Below are 20,184 nucleotides of genomic sequence, written 5' to 3'. Positions count from 1 at the left end.
CATGTAGGAGGAAGGGAGAAGGAGCAAGGGAGGGGGGCACGCCCCCCCAAGCCCAATCCGAATTGGGGAGGGGGGCCGGCCCGCCCTTTCCTTTCTCCTTCCCCCTCTTCCTATTACTACTACTAGTACTACTTCCTAATACTAGTACTCTTTCCTCCCCCCTCCAAATAAGATAAGGAAAAGAGAGGGAAACCTACTTGGAGTAGGTTTCCCCCTCCTCATGGCGCGCCCCCCTAGGGCCGGCCACCTCCTCCCTCCCTCCTTTATATACGGGGGTAGGGGGGCACCCTAGGACACACAAGTTGATCATTGATCGTTCCTTAGCCGTGTGCGGTGCCCCCCTCCACGATATTACACCTCGATCATATTGTAGCGGTGCTTAGGCGAAGCCCTGCGACAGGAGAACATCAAGATCGTCACCACGCCGTCGTGCTGACGGAACTCCCCCTCGGAGCCTCTACTGGATTGGAGATCGAGGGTGCGTCATCGAGCTGTACGCGTGTCAAGAACTCGGAGGTGCCGGAGTAACGGTGCTTGGATCGGTTGAACCGGGAGGACGTACGACTACTTCCTCTACGTTGCGTCAACGCTTCCGCTTCGGTCTATGAGGGTACGTAGACAACACTCTCCCCTCTCGTTGCTATGCATCACCATGATCTTGCGTGTGCGTAGGAATTTTTTTTGAAATTACTACGTTCCCCAACAGTGGCATCCGAGCCTAGGTTTTTATGGTTTGATGTTATATGCACGAGTAGAACACAAGTGAGTTGTGGGCGATATAAGTCATACTTCTTACTAGCATGTCATACTTTGGTTCGGCGGTATTGTTGGATGAAGCGGCCCGGACCGACATTACGCGTACGCTTACGCGAGACTGGTTTTACCGCCGTGCTTTGCACACAGGTGACTAGCGGGTGTCAGTTTCTCCAACTTTAGTTGAACCGAGTGTGGCTACGCCCGGTCCTTGCGAAGGTTAAAACAGCATCAACTTGACAAACTATCGTTGTGCTTTTGATGCGTAGGTGAGATTGGTTCCTGCTTAAGCCCGTAGCAGCCACGTAAAACTTGCAACAACAAAGTAGAGGACGTCTAACTTGTTTTTGCAGGGCATGTTGTGATGTGATATGGTCAAGACGTGATGAGATATAAGTTGTTGTATGAGATGATCATGTTTTGTTGAAGTTATCGGCAACTGGTAGAAGCCCTAGGGATGTCTCTTTGTTGCATAAGATGCAAGTGCCAAATAATTGCTTTACTTTATCGCTATACGATAGCAATAGTTGCAAGAGCAATAGTTGGTGAGACAACCATGTGATGACACATTGATATAGATCAAGATGATGAAGATCATGGTGTCGTGCCAGTGACGATAGAGATCATGACAGTACTTTGGAGATGGAGATCAAAAGCGCAAGATGATCATGGCCATATCATGTCACATATTTTGATTGCATATGATGTTTATCTATTATACATCTTATTCTTGCTTTGATTGACGGTAGCATTTTAAGATGATCTCTCACTAATTATCAAGAAGTGTTCTTCCTGAGTATGCACCGTTGCCAAAGTTCGTCATGCCCAGACACCACGTGATGATCGGGTGTGATAAGCTCTACGTCCATCTACAACGGGTGCAAGCCAGTTTTGCACACGCGGAATACTCAGGTTAAACTTGACGAGCCTAGCATATGCAGATATGGCCTCGGAGCATGGAGACCGAAAGGTCGAGCGTGAATCATATAGTAGATATGATCAACATAGTGATGTTCACCATTGAAAACTACTCCATCTCACGTGATGATCGGTTATGGTTTAGTTGATTTGGATCACGTGATCACTTAGATGACTAGAGAGATGTCTGTCTAAGTGGGAGTTCTTAAGTAATATGGTTAATTGAACTTAAATTTATCATGAACTTAGTCCTGGTATTATTTTGCAAATTATGTTGATCAATAGCTCGCGTTGTTGCTTTCATATGTTTATTTTGATATGTTCCTAGAGAAAACTGTGTTGAAAAATGTTAGTAGCAATGATGCAGATTGGATCCGTGATCTGAGGTTTATCCTCATTGCTGCGCAGAAGTATTATGTCCTTAATGCACCGCTAGGTGACAGACCTATTGCAGGAGCAGATGCAGACGTTATGAACGTTTGGCTAGCTCAATATGATGACTACTTGATAGTTTAGTGCAGCATGCTTTATGGCTTAGAATCGGGACTTCAAAGATGTTTTGAACATCATGGACCATATGAGATGTTCCAGGAATTGAAGTTAATATTTCAGGCAAATACCCGAGTTGACAGATATGAAGTCTCCAACAAGTTCTATAGCTAAAAGATGGAGAAGAATTGCTCAACTAGTGAGCATGTGCTCAGATTGTCTGGGTACTACAATCGCTTGAATCAAGTGGGAGTTAATCTTCCAGATAAGATAGTGATTGACAGAATTCTCTAGTCACCATCACCAAGTTACTAGAACTTCGTGATGAACTATAGTATGCAAGGGATGATGAAAATGATTCCCGAGTTTTTCATGATGATGAAATCGATGAAGGTAGAAATCAAGAAAGAACATCAAGTGTTGATGGTTAACAAGACCACTAGTTTCAAGAAAAGGGCAAAGGGATAGAAGAGAACTTCAAGAAGAACGGCAAGCAAGTTGCTGCTCAAGTGAAGAAGCCCAAGTCTGGACCTAAGCCTGAGACTAAGTGCTTCTACTGCAAAGGGACTGGTTACTGGAAGCAGAACTACCCCAAGTATTTGGCGGATAAGAAGGATGGCAAAGTAAACAAAGGTATATTTGATATACATGTTATTGATGTGTACTTTACTAGTGTTTATAGCAACCCCTCAGTATTTGGTACTGGTTCAGTTGCTAAGAGTATTAACTCGAAACGGGAGTTGCAGAATAAACAGAAACTAGTTAAGGGTGAAGTGACGATGTGTGTTGAAAGTAGTTTCAAGATTGATATGATCATCATCGCACACTCCCTATACTTTCGGGATTAGTGTTGAACCTAAATAAATGTTATTTGGTGTTTGCTTTGAGCATGAATATGATTTGATCGTGTTTATTGCAATACGGTTATTCATTTAAGTAAGAGAATAAACTGTTGTTCTGTTTACATGAATAAAACCTTATATGGTTACACACCCAATGAAAATGGTTCATTGGATCTCGATCGTAGTGATACACATATTCATAATATTGAAACCAAAAGATGCAAAGTTAATAATGATAGTGCAACTTATTTGTGGCACTGCCGTTTAGGTCATATTGGTGTAAAGCGCATGAAGAAACTCCATGCTGATGGGATTTTGGAATCACTTGATTATGAATCACTTGATGCTTGCGAACCATGCCTCATGGGCAAGATGACTAAGACTCCGTTCTCCGGAACAGTGGAGCGAGCAACTGACTTATTGGAAATAATACATACTGATGTATGCGATCCAATGAGTGTTAAGGCTCGCGGCGGGTATCGTTATTTTCTGACCTTCACAGATGATTTGAGCAGATATGGGTATATCTACTTGATGAAACATAAGTCTGAAATAGTTGAAAGGTTCAAAGAATTTCAGAGTGAAGTGGAAAAATCATCGTGACAAGAAAATAAGGTTTCTACGATCTGATCGCGGAGACAAATATTTGAGTTACGAGTTTGGTCTTCAATTAAAACAATGTGGAATAGTTTCACAAATTCATGCCACCTGGAACACCACATCATAATGGTGTGTCCGAACGTCATAACCGTACTTTATTGGATATAGTACAATCTATGATGTTTCTTACCAATTTACCAATATCGTTTTGGGATCATGCATTAGAGACAGCTGCATTCACGTTAAATAGGGCACCATCTAAATCCGTTGAGACGACACTATATGAACTGTGGTTTAGCAAGAAACCAAAGTTGTCGTTTCTTAAAGTTTGGGGCTGCGATGCTTATGTGAAAAAGTTTCATCCTGATAAGCTCAAACCCAAATCGGAGAAGTGCGTCTTCATAGAATACCCAAAGGAAATTGTTGGGTACACCTTCTATCACAGATCCGAAGGCAAAACATTCGTTGCTAATAAATGGATCCTTTCAAGAGAAGGAGTTTCTCTCGAAAGAAGTGAGTGGGAGGAAAGTAGAACTTGATGAGGTAATTGTACCTTCTCCCTTATTGGAAAGTAGTTCATCACAGAAATATGTTCCTGTGACTACTACACCAATTAGTGAGGAAGCTAATGATGATGATCATGTAACTTCAGATCAAGTTACTACCGAATCTCGTAGGTAAACCAGAGTGAGATCCGCACCAGAGTGGTACGGTAATCCTGTTCTGGAAGTCATGTAACTAGACCATGATGAACCTACAAACTATGAGGAAGCGATGATGAGCCCAGATTCCGCGAAATGGCTTGAGGCCATGAAATATGAGATGAGATCCGTGTATGAGAACAAAGTGTGGACTTTGGGGGAGTTGCCCGATGATCGGCAAGCCATAGAAAATAAATGGATCTTCAAGAGGAAGACGGACGCTGATAGTAGTGTTACTATCTACAAAGCTAGACTTGTCGAAAAAGGTTTTTGACAAAGTTCAAGATGTTGAATACAATGAGATTTTCTCACTCGTATCGATGCTTAAAAGTCTATCCGAATAATGTTAGCAATTGCCGCATTTTATGAAATCTGGCAAATGGATAAACAAAACTGCATTCCTTAATGGAGTTATTAAAGAAGAGTTGTATGTGATGCAACCAAGAGGTTTTGTCGATCCTAAAGGTGTTAACAAAATGTGCATCTATGGACTGGTGCAAGCATCTCGGAGTTGGAATATACGCTTTGATAAGTTGATCAAAGCATATAGTTTATACAGACTTGCAGTGAAGCCTGTATTTACTAGAAAGTGAGTGGGAGCACTACAACATTTCTGATAAGTATATGTGAATGACATATTGTAGATCGGAATAATGTAGACTTATTCTGCAAAGCATAAAGGAGTGCTTAAAACGAGTTTTTTCAAAGAAAGACCTCGGTGAAGCTGCTTACATATTGAGCATTAAGATCTATAGAGATAGATCAAGACGCTTGATAAGTTTTTTCAATGAGTACATACCTTGACAAGATTTCGAAGTAGTTCAAAATGGAACAGTCAAAGAAAGAGTTCTTGCCTGTGTTACAAGGTGTGAAATTGAGTAAGACTCAAAACCCGACCACGGCAGAAGATAGAAAGAGAATGAAAGTCATTCCCTATGCCTTGGCCATAGGTTCTATAAAGTATGCCATGCTGTGTACCAGATCTATTGTATACCCTGCACTGAGTTTGGCAAGGGAGTACAATAGTGATCTAGGAGTAGATCACTGGACAACGGTCAAAATTATCCTTAGTGGAATAAGGATATGTTTCTCGATTATGGAAGTGACAAAAGGTTCGTCGTAAAGGGTTACGTCGATGCAAGTTTTGACACCGATCTGGATGACTCTAAGTCTCGATCTAGATACATATTGAAAGTGGGAGCAATTAGCTAGAGTAGCTCCGTGCAGAGCATTGTAGACATAGAAAATTGCAAAATACATAACGCATCTGAATGTGAAAGATCCGTTGACTAAGATTCTCTCACAAGCAAAACATGATCACACCTTAGTACTCTTTGGGTGTTAATCACATAGCGATGTGAACTAGATTACTGAATCTAGTAAACCCTTTGGGTGTTGGTCACATGGCGATGTGAACTATGGGTGTTAATCACATGATGATGTGAACTATCGATGTTAATCACATTGTGGTGTAATCTAGATTATTGACTCTAGTGCAAGTGGGAGACTGAAGGAAATATGCCCTAGAGGCAATAATAAAGTTATTATTTATTCTCATATCATGATAAATGTTTATTATTCATGCTAGAATTGTATTAACCGGAAACATAATACATGTGTGAATATATAGACAAACAGAGTGTCACTAGTATGCCTCTACTTGACTAGCTTGTTAATCAAAGATGGTTATGTTTCCTAACCATGAACAAGGAGTTGTTATTTGATTAACAAGGTCACATCATTAGTTGAATGATCTGATTGACATGACCCATTCCGTTAGCTTAGCACACGATCATTTAGTATGTTGCTATTGCTTCCTTCATGACTTATACATGTTCCTATGACTATGAGATTATGCAACTCCCGTTTACCGGAGGAACACTTTGTGTGCTACCAAACGTCACAACGTAACTGGGTGATTATAAAGGTGCTCTACAGGTGTCTCCGAAGGTACTTGTTGAGTTGGCGTATTTCGAGATTAGGATTTGTCACTCCGAATATCGGAGAGGTATCTCTGGGCCCTCTCGGTAATACACATCACTTAAGCCTTGCAAGCATTTCAACTAATGAGTTAGTTGTGAGATGATGTATTACAGAACGAGTAAAGAGACTTGCCGGTAACGAGATTGAACTAGGTATTGGATACCGACGATCGAATCTCGGGCAAGTAACATACCGATGACAAAGGGAACAACGTATGTTGTTGTGCGGTTTGACCGATAAAGATCTTCGTAGAATATGTAGGAACTAATATGGGCATCCAGGTCCCGCTATTGGTTATTGACCGGAGACATGTCTCGGTCATGTCTACATTGTTCTCGAACCGTAGGGTCCGCACGCTTAAGGTTTCGATGACAATTATATTATGAGTTTATGTATTTTGATGTACCGAAGTTTGTTCGGAGTCCCGGATATGATCACGGACATGACGAGGAGTCTCGAAATGGTCGAGACATAAAGATTGATATATTGGACGGATATATTTGGACACCGGAAATGTTCCGGAGAAGTTTGGAGCTCCGGGAGGTTACCGGAACCCCCCGGGAGGTATATGGGCCTTATTGGGACCATGTAGGAGGAAGGGAGAAGGAGCAAGGGAGGGGGGCACGCCCCCCCAAGCCCAATCCGAATTGGGGAGGGGGCCGGCCCCCCCTTTCCTTTCTCCTCCCCCCTCTTCCTATTACTACTACTAGTACTACTTCCTAATACTAGTACTCTTTCCTTCCCCCTCCAAATAAGATAAGGAAAAGAGAGGGAAACCTACTTGGAGTAGGTTTCCCCCTCCTCATGGCGCGCCCCCCCTAGGGCCGGCCACCTCCTCCCTCCCTCCTTTATATACGGGGGTAGGGGGCACCCTAGGACACACAAGTTGATCATTGATCGTTCCTTAGCCGTGTGCGGTGCCCCCCTCCACGATATTACACCTCGATCATATTGTAGCGGTGCTTAGGCGAAGCCCTGCGACAGGAGAACATCAAGATCGTCACCACGCCGTCGTGCTGACGGAACTCCCCCTCGGAGCCTCTACTGGATTGGAGATCGAGGGTGCGTCATCGAGCTGTACGCGTGTCAAGAACTCGGAGGTGCCGGAGTAACGGTGCTTGGATCGGTTGAACCGGGAGGACGTACGACTACTTCCTCTACCTTGCGTCAACGCTTCCGCTTCGGTCTACAAGGGTACGTAGACAACACTCTCCCCTCTCGTTGCTATGCATCACCATGATCTTGCGTGTGCGTAGGATTTTTTTTTGAAATTACTACGTTCCCCAACACTAATCTAGCCTACCACATGCCTGAACATCTAGCCCTACCACAAATTGGAACTCCAGCATAGCAACCAACCATATCAGCTCACAGATCAGACCTCTAATCAACCATGCATCTAGATCAAACCCTAGCCGCAGCTCAGATCTAGCTAGAAGGAACAGAGAGAAAGGGGGATTGAACTCACAGAGGCCATGGCTGTAGCTTGAGGACGAGGGGGGACGGTGGTGGAAGATAAACGCCGGCCGGTGAAGGAGCTCCGGCGCCGTGGACCGCCGGCCGATGAAGATGCGCCGCTTACCTGCTCGTCGGTGCCGGTGCGCGTCGGCGGGAAGGTGCCAACGGAGGAAGAATGGTGGCGGGAGTTGGGGCGGTGAGGGAGGGGCTAAATAGGGGGTGGAGCGGAGGGAGGTGAGCCGAAATCCTCCCGCCGATTTTTCGGCGACGCGGGTGAGCTCGCGCCATCTCCCCTGCTCGCACGAGGGGAGAAGCGCGTCGCCCTCCCCTGCCTCGCCCGAGCCAGGCTCGTGAGCTACTGCCGAATCCTGCGTTTCCCCTGGGGCTGTCCTGCAGGTGCTTTAAGTTCCGTGCGATGCGGGCCGCACACTAAACACAGGCAACCAAACGGGCCACTTTCTTCCCGCTCGGGCCAGGCTGGGCCTAATGCGGGCAACCAAACATGCCCTTGGTGCACTCGTCTTGCAAGCCACGGAAACTGACTAGTTGTAGTGACAAATTAGTAGCGCATAATTTAAAGAACTAATGGCAGCGCGTAACTGAACATTACTAAAAAATTGCAAACAAATTTTCAAGTTTCAAATGCTTTTTCAAAATTGCAAACATTTTTGTTAAACACGAGCACTTTTAGAAATGTCTAAACATTTTTAAAGCTGTGAAGAAATTTTATATATTCCCGAACATTTTTGACTTTGTAAAAAGCAAAACTTGAAAACGTGAACATGTATTGAAATTTGGTGCAATGTTGGAAAACATGAACATTTAAAAAAATCCAGAACATTTTTAAATTGCAAACTTTTTTTGAATTAGTGAGCACAATTCTTTGAAAACACGAACATTTTCTAAAATTCTAGAACAATTTTTTAATTGGTGAAAAAACTAACCTTATATACAAAAGGGTATGACTCAAAAGGGCGTGTCTCATTTGTACGCAACTATGAAATTTCAAAGAAAGGCGGGGAACTAGCTCAATGCGTTGGGAACTAAAGATCATATAAATGGTGGCTTTAAAACACACACATGAAAACTTGGGTCCCTCCGACTTGGTCGCCTTTCAAATGGATCGAAGATGGGCTTGCAACTAGGACATCTGAAAAAATGGGTTAGGCCCAAAAATTAAAAAAACAAACAATGTTGAGCAGCTAAAAAGGGCAAAAAAAAGAAGGAAAGGTGGACTAGTAATTGTCAAGGTCAGGGTTCACATTTTGCGTATTTAAGATGGAATTATACCTGGCCTAAAAATTGGTGGCTCACCCAGTTGAAGGTTGATGTGAACTTGTAATTGTGATGGGTCCTATTTATGTGAAGATTTTCATAGTTATTTTGTGCCTACATGATAGGCTTTGTGAAATTTTACCACGTTTGCGCACCTCTTTTTGTTGATATCCCTCAGGTGACGCTTTTTGGACCATTAAGCACTTGACGAAAGGAATCCCAGGAAATTGTAGTGGAATCACATATTTAATGTGATAATTAGCTACCATAGAAGAAACAAACAAGGAGGCCAAAGAAGGAGTCGCTGCAGCGCTTTCAGAGCGAAAGACAGTGTTCCATACGAGTGCGACCGCTCGTATGGGCTGTCGTATGGGGTGCCAGTGCTGCCGCCTCATCGACTACTTCCACCCCGTGAAATCGAATCGGGGATCAGATGCCCAGAGGGTCCAGAAGGCAGAACCCTAGCCTCCGGAGATCATTCGGAGGATGGATTAGCAAGGAGAAGAGGGAAAAATAAAGAAAAAAACCCCGAAGAAATCCATTGAAGAAATAGAGAAAAATGGAAAGAAAAAGAAATAGAGAAAAACCAAAATAACAATTTGTGAACATTTTCTAATAGTGCAAACATATTTAATACCTTTTGAAATTATGAATATTTTTAAAACAATTAACATTGAATTTTTGAACATTTTTTGATAAAGCAAAAAATTTGTGAATATTGAACATTTTTTTGAATTTGTCAAATTTTTAATACCAAAAAGCAATATATAAATAGTAAATGGAAAAACAGTAAAAGAAACCTGTAAAAAAATGAATCAGAAAAAACCGATTCAACCTTCTAGATAGTTCCCAAATCCGTGAAAACCCACCTCGCCAATTCCCTGTGCAAGGGCATGACTATTGGACTGAAGTGTCCAATTGAAAATTGCTAGAACACATACCCCAGCCCACATGGCCGCAAGTAGCGTGTATCCATCGTCTCTCACCATGGTGGCCAGGCTCATAGGATTTGGGCTTCCCAGATTAAAATGCTCTTTCTATGAGGAGATGTAGATGGCACATATCTTGGTTCGTCAGCCTTGGTTATACATGGTCTGGTTGATCTAGCCTCGTTAGAGGCAATTGCTTGTGGAGAAGCTCTATCTCTAGCAACAGGATCTTGGCATGCAACATCATCACATTGCATCAGATTGCAGGGGAGTGGTGAACCATATTCATGAAGGCAATGGAGGTTTTTATAGGAAAATCATCAGAGATCAAGCAATGGAGAAATCTTTTAGTTCATGTTCTTCTGTGCATGAACTCCGAGCTTCAAACTTTGGAGGTGTTTGTTTCGCGGATAAATCACCGTTACCTGTTTACGGTGTAAACGAAAAACGTTACAAGTGTTTGGTATGTGCACGTTGTAATTGGCTTCCTCCGTAAACGGGCCCGGGTTAGCTTTAGATCGATACCACCCACAACCCCCCGTAAAGCGTCGCCTTACCCTCTCCTCGCACGATCTGTTCCTCCACGACCAGGGCCGCCGCCTCCTGATCCCCTTCGACTCTGGCGCCGACGCCTTCCCGTTCCGATCCCCTTCGAGCCCCTCTCTGTCTCCCCTCTAACCTCTCCTCCTCGTCCAGCTCCACCGACGCTTGGTAGCCATCGTCGCCGCCCTTAGTCGCCACTATAGCTCGCCCTCGTCGCCGGACTGTTCCCTGCAAGGTACGAACTTCCTCCCTCCTCCTTCTGTCCTCAGATCTCCATCCTCCTCTCTTATCTGCTCTCCTGCCCATCCCTTGTGGCCTTGTACGCTCTTCTTCTTTTCAGCCACCGGCCATGACGACCCGAAGCAGACACCATAACTGATTCCTTTACAGGCATGAACCAAACAAAATAGAGATTTGTCCATTGCGTCCCTATTACCAGCATGATCTGATTCCCTTACCATTCACGTTACCGGTCTCTAATCCAAACACCTCCTTTGAGGCTCCTAAATTGGCTAGGTTAGGCATCTCCCTATATCCGGGGAGACACATTGATTACGCAATCCTCATGACACTAATGTAATACTTGTAACTGTTGCCTCTAATTAATTGGAGACCACTAGGGATCAGACTACTGATCCCATGCTTCTTATCAGACTAGTGTACAACCATTGGATTAGATGGATGGGAGTCGTTCGATTTTGTGCCAGAGCCCGCATAGAATTAGTTGGTCCCTGCACTAATTACGTGCATCCTCATAACTGCTCCCGTGAAGCAGTCTGATGGCCCATAAATAAAGTAGTAAGAGAAAATGGCGTAACTGACGCATCAAAAAAGGCATAATATTTTGGATTTTATATAATTATTGTTATTGGAAGCAGCACCATCATGGGCATTGACATGGTGGATGCATGGCGAACATGGTTTTCGAACCGCTTGATGCATCCACCTTATTTACAGTAACGACTGCATCCACCATACGAGAAGTATGCATCCACCTTAGGTGCCATTTGCATCTAGCGTATTAATAGATTTTCCTTTCTTCCGCCGTGACGGAAATTTGGTTTGATTTAGCATGATTTTTGTACTGTGTGCCAATATATTTTGCTTCCAAACCAATATGAAACTATTTTCATTGACTCAAGAATTGCTTCCATGAAAATATGGATTTGTTTCATCGATTAGAAAATGTTATATTGATTTCAATCACCATGGGATATGCTTCCTTACTGATCAACAATTGCTTCCGGTAAATAGAGAATTTGCTTCCATGATGATCATGAAGCAACAAAAAAATAATTCAAGTGGTAATTATCGTATTTTATCATTGTTCAGGTTATTGGCTTCCTACATTGCATTGTCCTGGTGCTTCAAATGGTGTACACGAGGTAATGTGTCCGCACATTGCATTGATGCCGAAGATATCATGGCACCAGGACAATGTGAGGAATCATATGAGAATCCAGTCAACCATGGTTGGCATTGTGTACAGTAAAACATGTAATATAGAAGAGCATACAAGAAAACAAGGAAGCATGAGTTCTTTAAAAAAAAATAGGTGACATATATTATACTTATTTAAACAATAAAATACAAATTATTACAACAACATTGTTTTCACATCCCTCTAGCCAGCATCACAGAGGACGTTGAATGGACCATCTCACATGCACTGTGAGCTTGCCATCATCAACAAGGCAATCACGATCTCGGCTATATTGTAGTCGACATATTTACAACACATCAGGTTGTAGAGAAATCTGCATAGTAAAAGCATGAATGAGAAACAATCAAGCACACATAGTGTTCAGTGGTTGAGACAAAAGTTCACTCCGAAAAGCAACACCGGCAATGGTTGAAGGGCACACAGGGGTAGTGGGTGAAGCAAAACTATGTGAGAAATCAAAAGTAGGAAGCATGGCTAATACGAAGCAATTATTGGATGCTCATGCACTAGAAGCATAAAAGATCGATTTGACTGATCTGCATACTTGCTGGGCAAGATTTCTGTGCTAAAATTTAATGTCCGTGAAATATTGTTTCAGTTCCGCACTACATCTCTACACTAGAAGCATATGTTAAAATTCAAGGAAGCATGGTTAACAAGAAGCACTAATTTGGTTCTATCATAACATATATTAGACGCATCCGAAGCATACATATTTGAATTCACAAATTAACATGTCAGAGAACATATGCACATTCAAAGTGTTTCTAAACCATTCGCAACATATGGGAGGAAAAATTTCTGCATACTATACTTCAGTACTTCAAAACTACAAACAGAGAAAGCAGGAAGCATTATTAACATGAGTTTGCACTGAAGAAATACAAAAAGGATACATAGGAAACTTACCAGCTGAATATCGACTCTGTAGCATGATCGACTCCTTTTTAGTCATTGTTGAGTGTCACCTGAGAACACACGGAATACGGATTGTTAGCATTTCTGTAAGAAAATGATTCGTAAGGAATGAAGTGATAGATTTGCTCTCTTCTGGAATTAGTTGTATGGAAGCAATGCACTACAAAATAAGAGTATATATATGTTGACTGATGACATAAAGGATTACAGAAGCACGAAAATATGGACAGTACAAATACGGCGCCTGGTATTGAAATAAGCTTGGTGCCAGGATGGGGATGCATCTGTTAGTATTTTTGGCATGGAAGCATTTTCCTGGAAAAAACAGTATCCAAAAGGGGACAATTAAGAAGCAATTTTGTGTGATGGATTCATGGAATTTAGGGTGCAATCTGTGCAATTTAGAATGCATTTTTTGTCTTCGATGGAAGCATGTAATTTCGAAAGGGGTAAACATAACAAATTTAGCGCCAATATGGGGGTAAGTTTACTTGGATGCTCTGTTTACAGGAAGCATTGTAGGATGCATTGAAAAGGAAGTGTCGCAGCATTTCTGTAATAGATTTGAAGCACCGACAAAAATTGGAACAGCTTAATAGTCGAAACAATACTTGGCCGACAATGAACACAAATAACAAATTTCATCCAGCTGAAGGATGCATTACAGAACAAAATCTGTTGCAAAAATTACAAATCCTCAAAATGTGGGGCACTCCACGGAAGTGCACATACCTTTGATTCAGGATTGGGGAGCTTCAAAATAGGGCCACAATTTAGAAATCCAAAGGCCAATACTCCGGCTGGCCGATCCAAATCAATGGGGATGGAGCCGATTCAGTAGATGGGATAGCCTAGCCACTGAGAAAACTCGGCAGAATCGGACGGGGTAGCGTCGATGGAGTGGATGGTAGCCATGCTGCTCGGGAGGGAGGCTCGAGTGAAGAACGATGGGGCATGAGGCTGGGTGCTGCGGTCCACCGATGTGAGTCGGAGCTGGAGGTGCGAGGCGGATGGAGCGGGCTCGTGAGGTGGAGCTGCGAGGTCACGTCGGTGGCCGGGGTGGTCGGGAAGCGGAGAGACCTCGTTGGCCAGAGGATTCACGGTGAGACGGCGGCGGAGCAGGGGATCTGGTGTGCGAGCTGGTGGCGAGGCGACTCGGGTGGGAAGCAGAGCTCGGGCATGGGCTGGCGATTAATGCTATCGAGAGATTAGAGGAGATGATTAGGACAGATCGGGGCTTTCCTATTTTAAAAAAATGGGATGAAATCAGGAGCGTCGACTTAACAACGAATCGACGGACGTCGATTGGTCTGGCGCTTGCGTCGATTCAGACTACAGATCAGAAGTGTTTACCTAATTAAAAGCATAACACTTTGCCGGAAAAGAAAACCTTTTTAGGGAATCTTAGACATTTCTTGTTAACAACAATTTCGGCCCAGCTGGAACGCCAGCTATGGGGGGGGGGGGGGGGGGGGGGGGGGCGACTGCGTAGTGCCCGTTCTGGTAGTATGGGCCCGTCTGCGTAGTGTCCGTCCTGGTAGTATGGGCCCGTCGTGGAAGGTTTGGTAATTGGTATTTTTATGTCACTGTGTGTGTGTCTAAATGATGATTGGCGGACGACGTGTTGGTGGCTTGGTGCCATGCATGCATGCACAGCTAGCCGATGGAGCAAATCACAGCCAACGACCCGGGTTTGTCCAAGCACCTGTTGACCTATGGATTTCGGTCTCCGCGCACAAAAGTGACGGTGGCCCTGCCTAACATGCATGCACGACCAGGCCCGCCGCGGCGACGAACGTGCCGTGCCGTGCCGAGTGTATTGCTGTGCACCGCCAGCGCCAGGTGTGAGCTCCCTCCCTCGCTGCCTGTTGATATGTTCTGTGTGCTGGCGTTGGACCATCGCAGAGCTCGGGTTTCGGTGCAAAAAGCGCAGCTCCTTTTGGTCAAGGGCAGAAGAGGGGACAAAATTACTGTTATGACCTATAAGGCTAACAAAATCCCGATTTGACCTCGGTTCAAAAGAAATTTCGATTCTGACCTTTTTGGGTGACGCCAACATCCATGGCGTCTGGGTTGCGGACGGCAGGGTCCCTGGCGTCTGGCCCCTGGCCCGCTCTGCCCGCCTGCCCGTTGACCTGCTGACGTGACAAGGGGGCCAGACGCCAGGGACCCTGGCGTCTGGCCTTGGTAAGTGGATAACCCACGGGAGAGTGTGTGGGACCCACCCCACACACTTTCCCCAATCCACAACCCGAACTTGAAGAACACTTGGAGCTCTCACACTCTCTCCTACCCCTCAAGCTCCCCCTCAAATCCTCTTCAAAAGGTACATCCCTTAGGTGGATCTTCCCATCACTTTGTTGCTCTTGTTAATCTCCCCCAAATCATCCAATTATTTTTTGTTAAATCTTGTTATTTTGGTTGCATTTATACATGTTGGTGGAACTCTAGTTCATGTTTTCTCCCCCTTATGTTAGTGTGAATGGCTTGGTTAACTTTGATAATATAGTGCTATGCATGGTGTGTAGTAGGAATATATGTTTGTTGAGTAGAAAGATTGTGGGTTAGGGTTAGTTAGTGATTAGGGTTAACTTTGCTTAGTGTGTGTTAATTAGTTATACTTTTGTGGACATCACCAATAATTTAGTGTTGATATGATTTGGATATAATAAGATGTATTTGGATAAACACCAATTCTCATTGAAGTCTTAAATGCATTCATGTTATTTTTAGATGGAGAGACTTGTTAATGTTCATTACATTGACAAGGAGGCATTCTTGAGTAATAATGCCGACACGGGTGAGGAACTATTGGTTTTTGATACAAGCCCTAGCTATGAGGATGTTGTTGCAAAAGTGAGACAAGTCTTGAAGTGGATGGAAACCAATGTTGATGTTAAGTTAATAGGAAGGTATGATGTTGGAGTTGGAGCCAAATCTCGCTTGAAAAGTATGCCTATCACCTCGGATTTGCATTGGGATGTATACAAGGAAAAAGTATCCCAATCGGAAGACAAGTCACTTGAATTGTTTGCCACCAAGGTTGAATCTCCTCGGTTTACCTTTGATTTGAACCGGCATGTCTCTTCCCCAATGGATGGCACGAGCGAGAGGACAATGATGCCACTTGTTGAGCATAGGGTTGTGGTTGATGCCCCCAATGTTTATCCCCCACCACGTCCCCGTGTACCATCTATCAAAGCAAATGAGGTTGAGTTGTATGCCCCCAATGCTTCTAGCCAACCACCAACTAGCCAAGCAAATGAAGTTGAGGTGATTGCTAGTGACGGAGTAATTCAAGAGGATGAAGATGCTTATGATGACGACGAAGAGCAAGAGGAAGGGTTTCATGGTAATGATGTTGGTGACTTGGATGCGTACATAGCGCAAAAGGACATGGATCGTGACTTGCCTTTTAGGCGTCAATTGCGTATGACTCGGATGACGAGGGTCCAGTTGAACAGTTGGACGAGGATGGATTCACAAAGGAGGAGAACCAAATCCACTTTGAGCTGACGGGCTTACAAAAAAGAACTCACTTGTTTAAAGATCTCAGCCTTGCCCATAAAGCTGTTGTTGACGGTGGAATGAGAATGACGGCGATTGAGCCAACACCATGCCCGGATCCAGGAGAACCAAGGGTGGAGAATGAGGACGAGAATGCTTATTTGAATAAAGGAGTGAAGTTTCTGAGCTTGCCTATGCTGAAGTTTTGGTTGGCTGACTATGCCATTCGAAACCATAGGCCATTTTATGTTGAGCACTCCGACATGAAGTTGCGTTACACCGTGGTGTGTGAGCAAGAAGGATGCCCATGGAAGGTTCGTGCAAGAAAGCTTAAAGAAACCGAAGAATGGGTGTTAAAAAGTTGTGTTGCCACTCATAGATGCAAACCTCCATCTAAACGACTTAGAAAGACACACCGTCAACTCACATCGGAGTATCTCGGATACAAATGGATGAAAGACATAGGCTTTGATCCCACTATGAAAGTGAGGTTTCTCATGCGGACGGTGAAAAAACAATTTGGTTATGAAGTCAAGTATGGGAAGGCATGGAAGGCAAAGGCAAATGCTATTAGGATGTTGTATGGTGGTTATGAAGAAGCATACAACCAGCTCCCAAGGTTGTTGGCCGCCATTGCACATAGGAACCCGGGCATGTTTCATGTGGTCGAGGATCACGAGGGAGTGTTCCACCGTGCCTTCTGGAGTTATGGACAATGTGTGGAGGCGTTTCAGCATTGTCGTCCGGTCTTGTCTATAGATGGCACGTTCTTGACCGGTAGATACAAGGGCACACTAATGGTAGCAATGGCGCACTCATCAAACGACAACGTGTTGCCGTGTGCATTTGCTTTGGTGCCTTCCGAGCACCAAGACAACTGGGAGTGGTTCATGGGTCATGTTAGGCACAACGTGATTGGGGCTAGGGAGGTATGCATCATATCGAACCGGCATCATGGCATACTCAAGGCAATGGACATTGTTATTCCAGGATTTCCAAAGCTTCACCACAGATGGTGCATGATGCATTTCGTGGCCAACTTTTACCGGGTATGTGTGGCCTTCACCACCCAAGGTTTCGATGCTCGGTACAACAAACTCTTTGCAGCGATGAACGAAGGGGGAAAAGACTTCTTAACTAGGAATTTAAGCGAGAAGCACAAGTGGGCACGCGCTCATGACGATGGTGGTTGGCGATATGGCGACATGACGAGCAATCTGGTAGAATGTTTCAACAATGTGTTGAAGGGTGTTCGTGCATTGCCGGTGACTGCAATAGTGGAGTACACCTTCTTCAAGCTTAATGAGTACTTTCAGAGGCATTCTGAAGAGACTACAAAATGGATAGGTGAAAAAAAGGATTATCCGGAAAAGGTTGATGAATGGTTGCAGTTACAAGCAAGCAAGTCTTCACGACAACAAGTTATCATATTCGATAGAATTGAAATGATCTATCAAATTGATGAGCCAGGTGGCACAACACGAGACGGTAGACAATATGGTGGTGCTGCATTTGAGGTGAAACTGAAGACTCGGTGGTGCCAGTGCGAGAGGCCTAGTAAGTATCATTGGCCATGCTTGCATTTGATAACGGCGGCGAAGGCGAGAAACATACATGTTTGTGATGGAAAAACCGTGCGGATGCAAGAGTTCCATCTGGAAGCTACTAGGTTGACATGGGCGCCAAGATTTCACCCTTTCTTGGACCAATCACAGTGGCCTGAGTACCATGGCCCTCATATTAGGCCAGACCCTCTTCTGAAGGTGGAGACGAAGGGTAGAAGGAGAACTAAGAGGTTCAGGGGTGATATGGATGACCTGGCTAGATACACTGGCATGAAACAATTTGGTAGCGGTCATTTCATGGAGGCTCCTGACACTATCAACTGTGGGGTGTGCGGTGAAGGGGGACACCGATGGTGAACATGCAAGAATAAGAAAACCAAAAAAAGAAAAACAAGTCGTGGAGGCGGCACCAATGGTGAACGAGGTGGAAGAGGTGACGGTGGTGGTGGTCGAGGAAGCACAAGTGTCAGAGGTGGTAGTGGTGGTCGTAGAGGGAGCACAAGTGCTAGAGGTGCTAGTGTTCGTAGAGGGAGTACAAGTGGTAAAGGTGGTGGTCGAGCTAGCACAAGTGCTAGAGGTGGTGGTTGAGCAAGCACAAGTGCTAGTGGTGGTGGTCGAGCTAGCACAAGTGCTAGAGGTGGTGGTCGAGCTAGCACAAATGCTAGAGGTGGTGGTCGAGTAGGCACAAGTGCTAGAGGTGGTGGTGGTCGGAGAGGAAGCACAAGTGCTAGAGGTGGTGGTGGTCGTAGAGGAATGGTTGATAATGGATCGGCCTTCGGTTATTTGCTTAATCTAGATGGTTGATCTAATAATAATGGTATATTATTTGTTCATACAATTCCTAGCATTTATTCATTTACTGTATTTACGCATTTACTCTCTTTATGTCTTGTGCTAACAATTGTTCTTTCTGTAGGCATGGCTTCATCCGGTTCCAGGACGAGGCCGGCGTGCGCGGACCAAGAGGACATGCCGAAGACGTGGATGGAGGCCAGTTTGGACAAGGAGAAGGAGAAGGATGTGCCCACACCAACATGTTGGTGTGCTGATGTTTGCAAGCTGAAGGTGTCCACTGACCGCAACAAGTCATGGACAGAAGGTAGAAGGTTTTTCGTGTGTCCCAACTATGCACATGATCGTCGAAGGCCAACTAACGCGTATGACATACCACCGGTATGTTAGGTGTACATACAAAAAATATCAACAAGTTGTCACTCATATGTCTAACAAAAACATGGTTTATATGTAGTCCTCTCCTCCACTTTGCAAGTACTTCACTTGGATAGATCACGAGGTACCAAAAGATGTCCAAGAGGACCAACGTCGAGATTGGTTACGGAGGCAGCGCCTATTCGAGGAGTCCTATGCATGGGGATTGGAGCGGGAGCGTCGTGAGAAGGAGGCTCGTGAGCGCAAGAAGCATGAGGAAGAGAGGGCACGCAAAGAGAAGGAGGCTCGTCAAGAAGAGAGGGCAAGAAAACTTGCAAGGGCTCGCGATGCACGAGAGGAGGACGAGGCACGTGACAAGAAGGGAAAGTGGCCCCGTACTACTCAGTAGACAAATGGAAAGGCACCGACGTTGATGATGAACTACCTAGACTTTGTTTAATGTATGAACTTGTTATTCGAGACCTTGTGTGGTCATGAACTACTTATGTCATTCGAGACTATTTGAGATTATGTGCAAACTATGTTCGTCATTCGAGACTAGTTAGTATGCTTTGTTCATATTTTTGGTTGAGACTAGCATGCTTTGTTCATATTTAACAGTGTTTGCTACAAGTTGCTAATCAAAAACATTAACAAAAGACAGAAGTGTGTGCAAAAACTCCAGGTCCACACCCAGACGCCAGGGACCCTGGCGTCTGGCTCGCTATGCTCGCGCAGGTGACCAGACAAGCTATCTGGTGTGTCTGATGGACACCCAGACGCCAAGGTCCATGGCGTCTGCCTCCCACATCCAGACGCCAGGGACCCTGGCGTCTGGCTCGCTATGCTCGCGCAGGTGACCAGACAAGATGTCTGGTGTGTCTGATGGACACCCAGACACCAAGGTCCATTGCGTCTGCCTCCCACACCCAGACGCCAGGGACCCTGGCGTCTGGCTTGCTTTGCCCGCGCAGGTGACCAGACAAGCTGTCTGGTGTGTCTGATGGACACCCAGACGCCAAGGTCCATGGCGTCTGGTGTCCAGAGAGCATTCTTGCAGTTATCTGTCTGATGGATAAGATTCGAGTGGATAAGATTTTTTGGGCCCAC

The 20,184-nt window shown here is 44.7% G+C and overlaps 1 protein-coding gene and 1 long non-coding RNA gene across 2 annotated transcripts; one reads left to right on the top strand and one right to left on the bottom strand.

Moving 5' to 3' along the window:
- Positions 1–10,493: 10,493 nt before the first annotated feature.
- LOC123112998 (uncharacterized) lies at positions 10,494–19,625 on the top strand. The gene is made up of 3 exons (XM_044534098.1): positions 10,494–10,726; positions 18,842–19,098; positions 19,175–19,625. The coding sequence occupies exons 2-3, from the start codon at positions 18,844–18,846 to the stop codon at positions 19,481–19,483; spliced, it is 564 nt and encodes a 187-aa protein (XP_044390033.1). The 5' UTR covers positions 10,494–10,726; positions 18,842–18,843; the 3' UTR covers positions 19,484–19,625.
- LOC123112999 (uncharacterized) lies at positions 11,995–14,059 on the bottom strand. The gene is made up of 3 exons (XR_006455838.1): positions 13,586–14,059; positions 12,845–12,903; positions 11,995–12,248 (listed from the first exon to the last, which is right to left on the bottom strand). It is a non-coding gene; the product is annotated as an uncharacterized lncRNA (long non-coding RNA).
- Positions 19,626–20,184: the final 559 nt, after the last annotated feature.

This window comes from Triticum aestivum, chromosome 5B (assembly GCF_018294505.1).
Source record: "Triticum aestivum cultivar Chinese Spring chromosome 5B, IWGSC CS RefSeq v2.1, whole genome shotgun sequence".
NCBI classification, from domain to species: domain Eukaryota; kingdom Viridiplantae; phylum Streptophyta; class Magnoliopsida; order Poales; family Poaceae; genus Triticum; species Triticum aestivum.
Note: the sequence above shows the minus strand (reverse complement) of the source record. Positions and strands in the feature narration are given on the sequence as shown.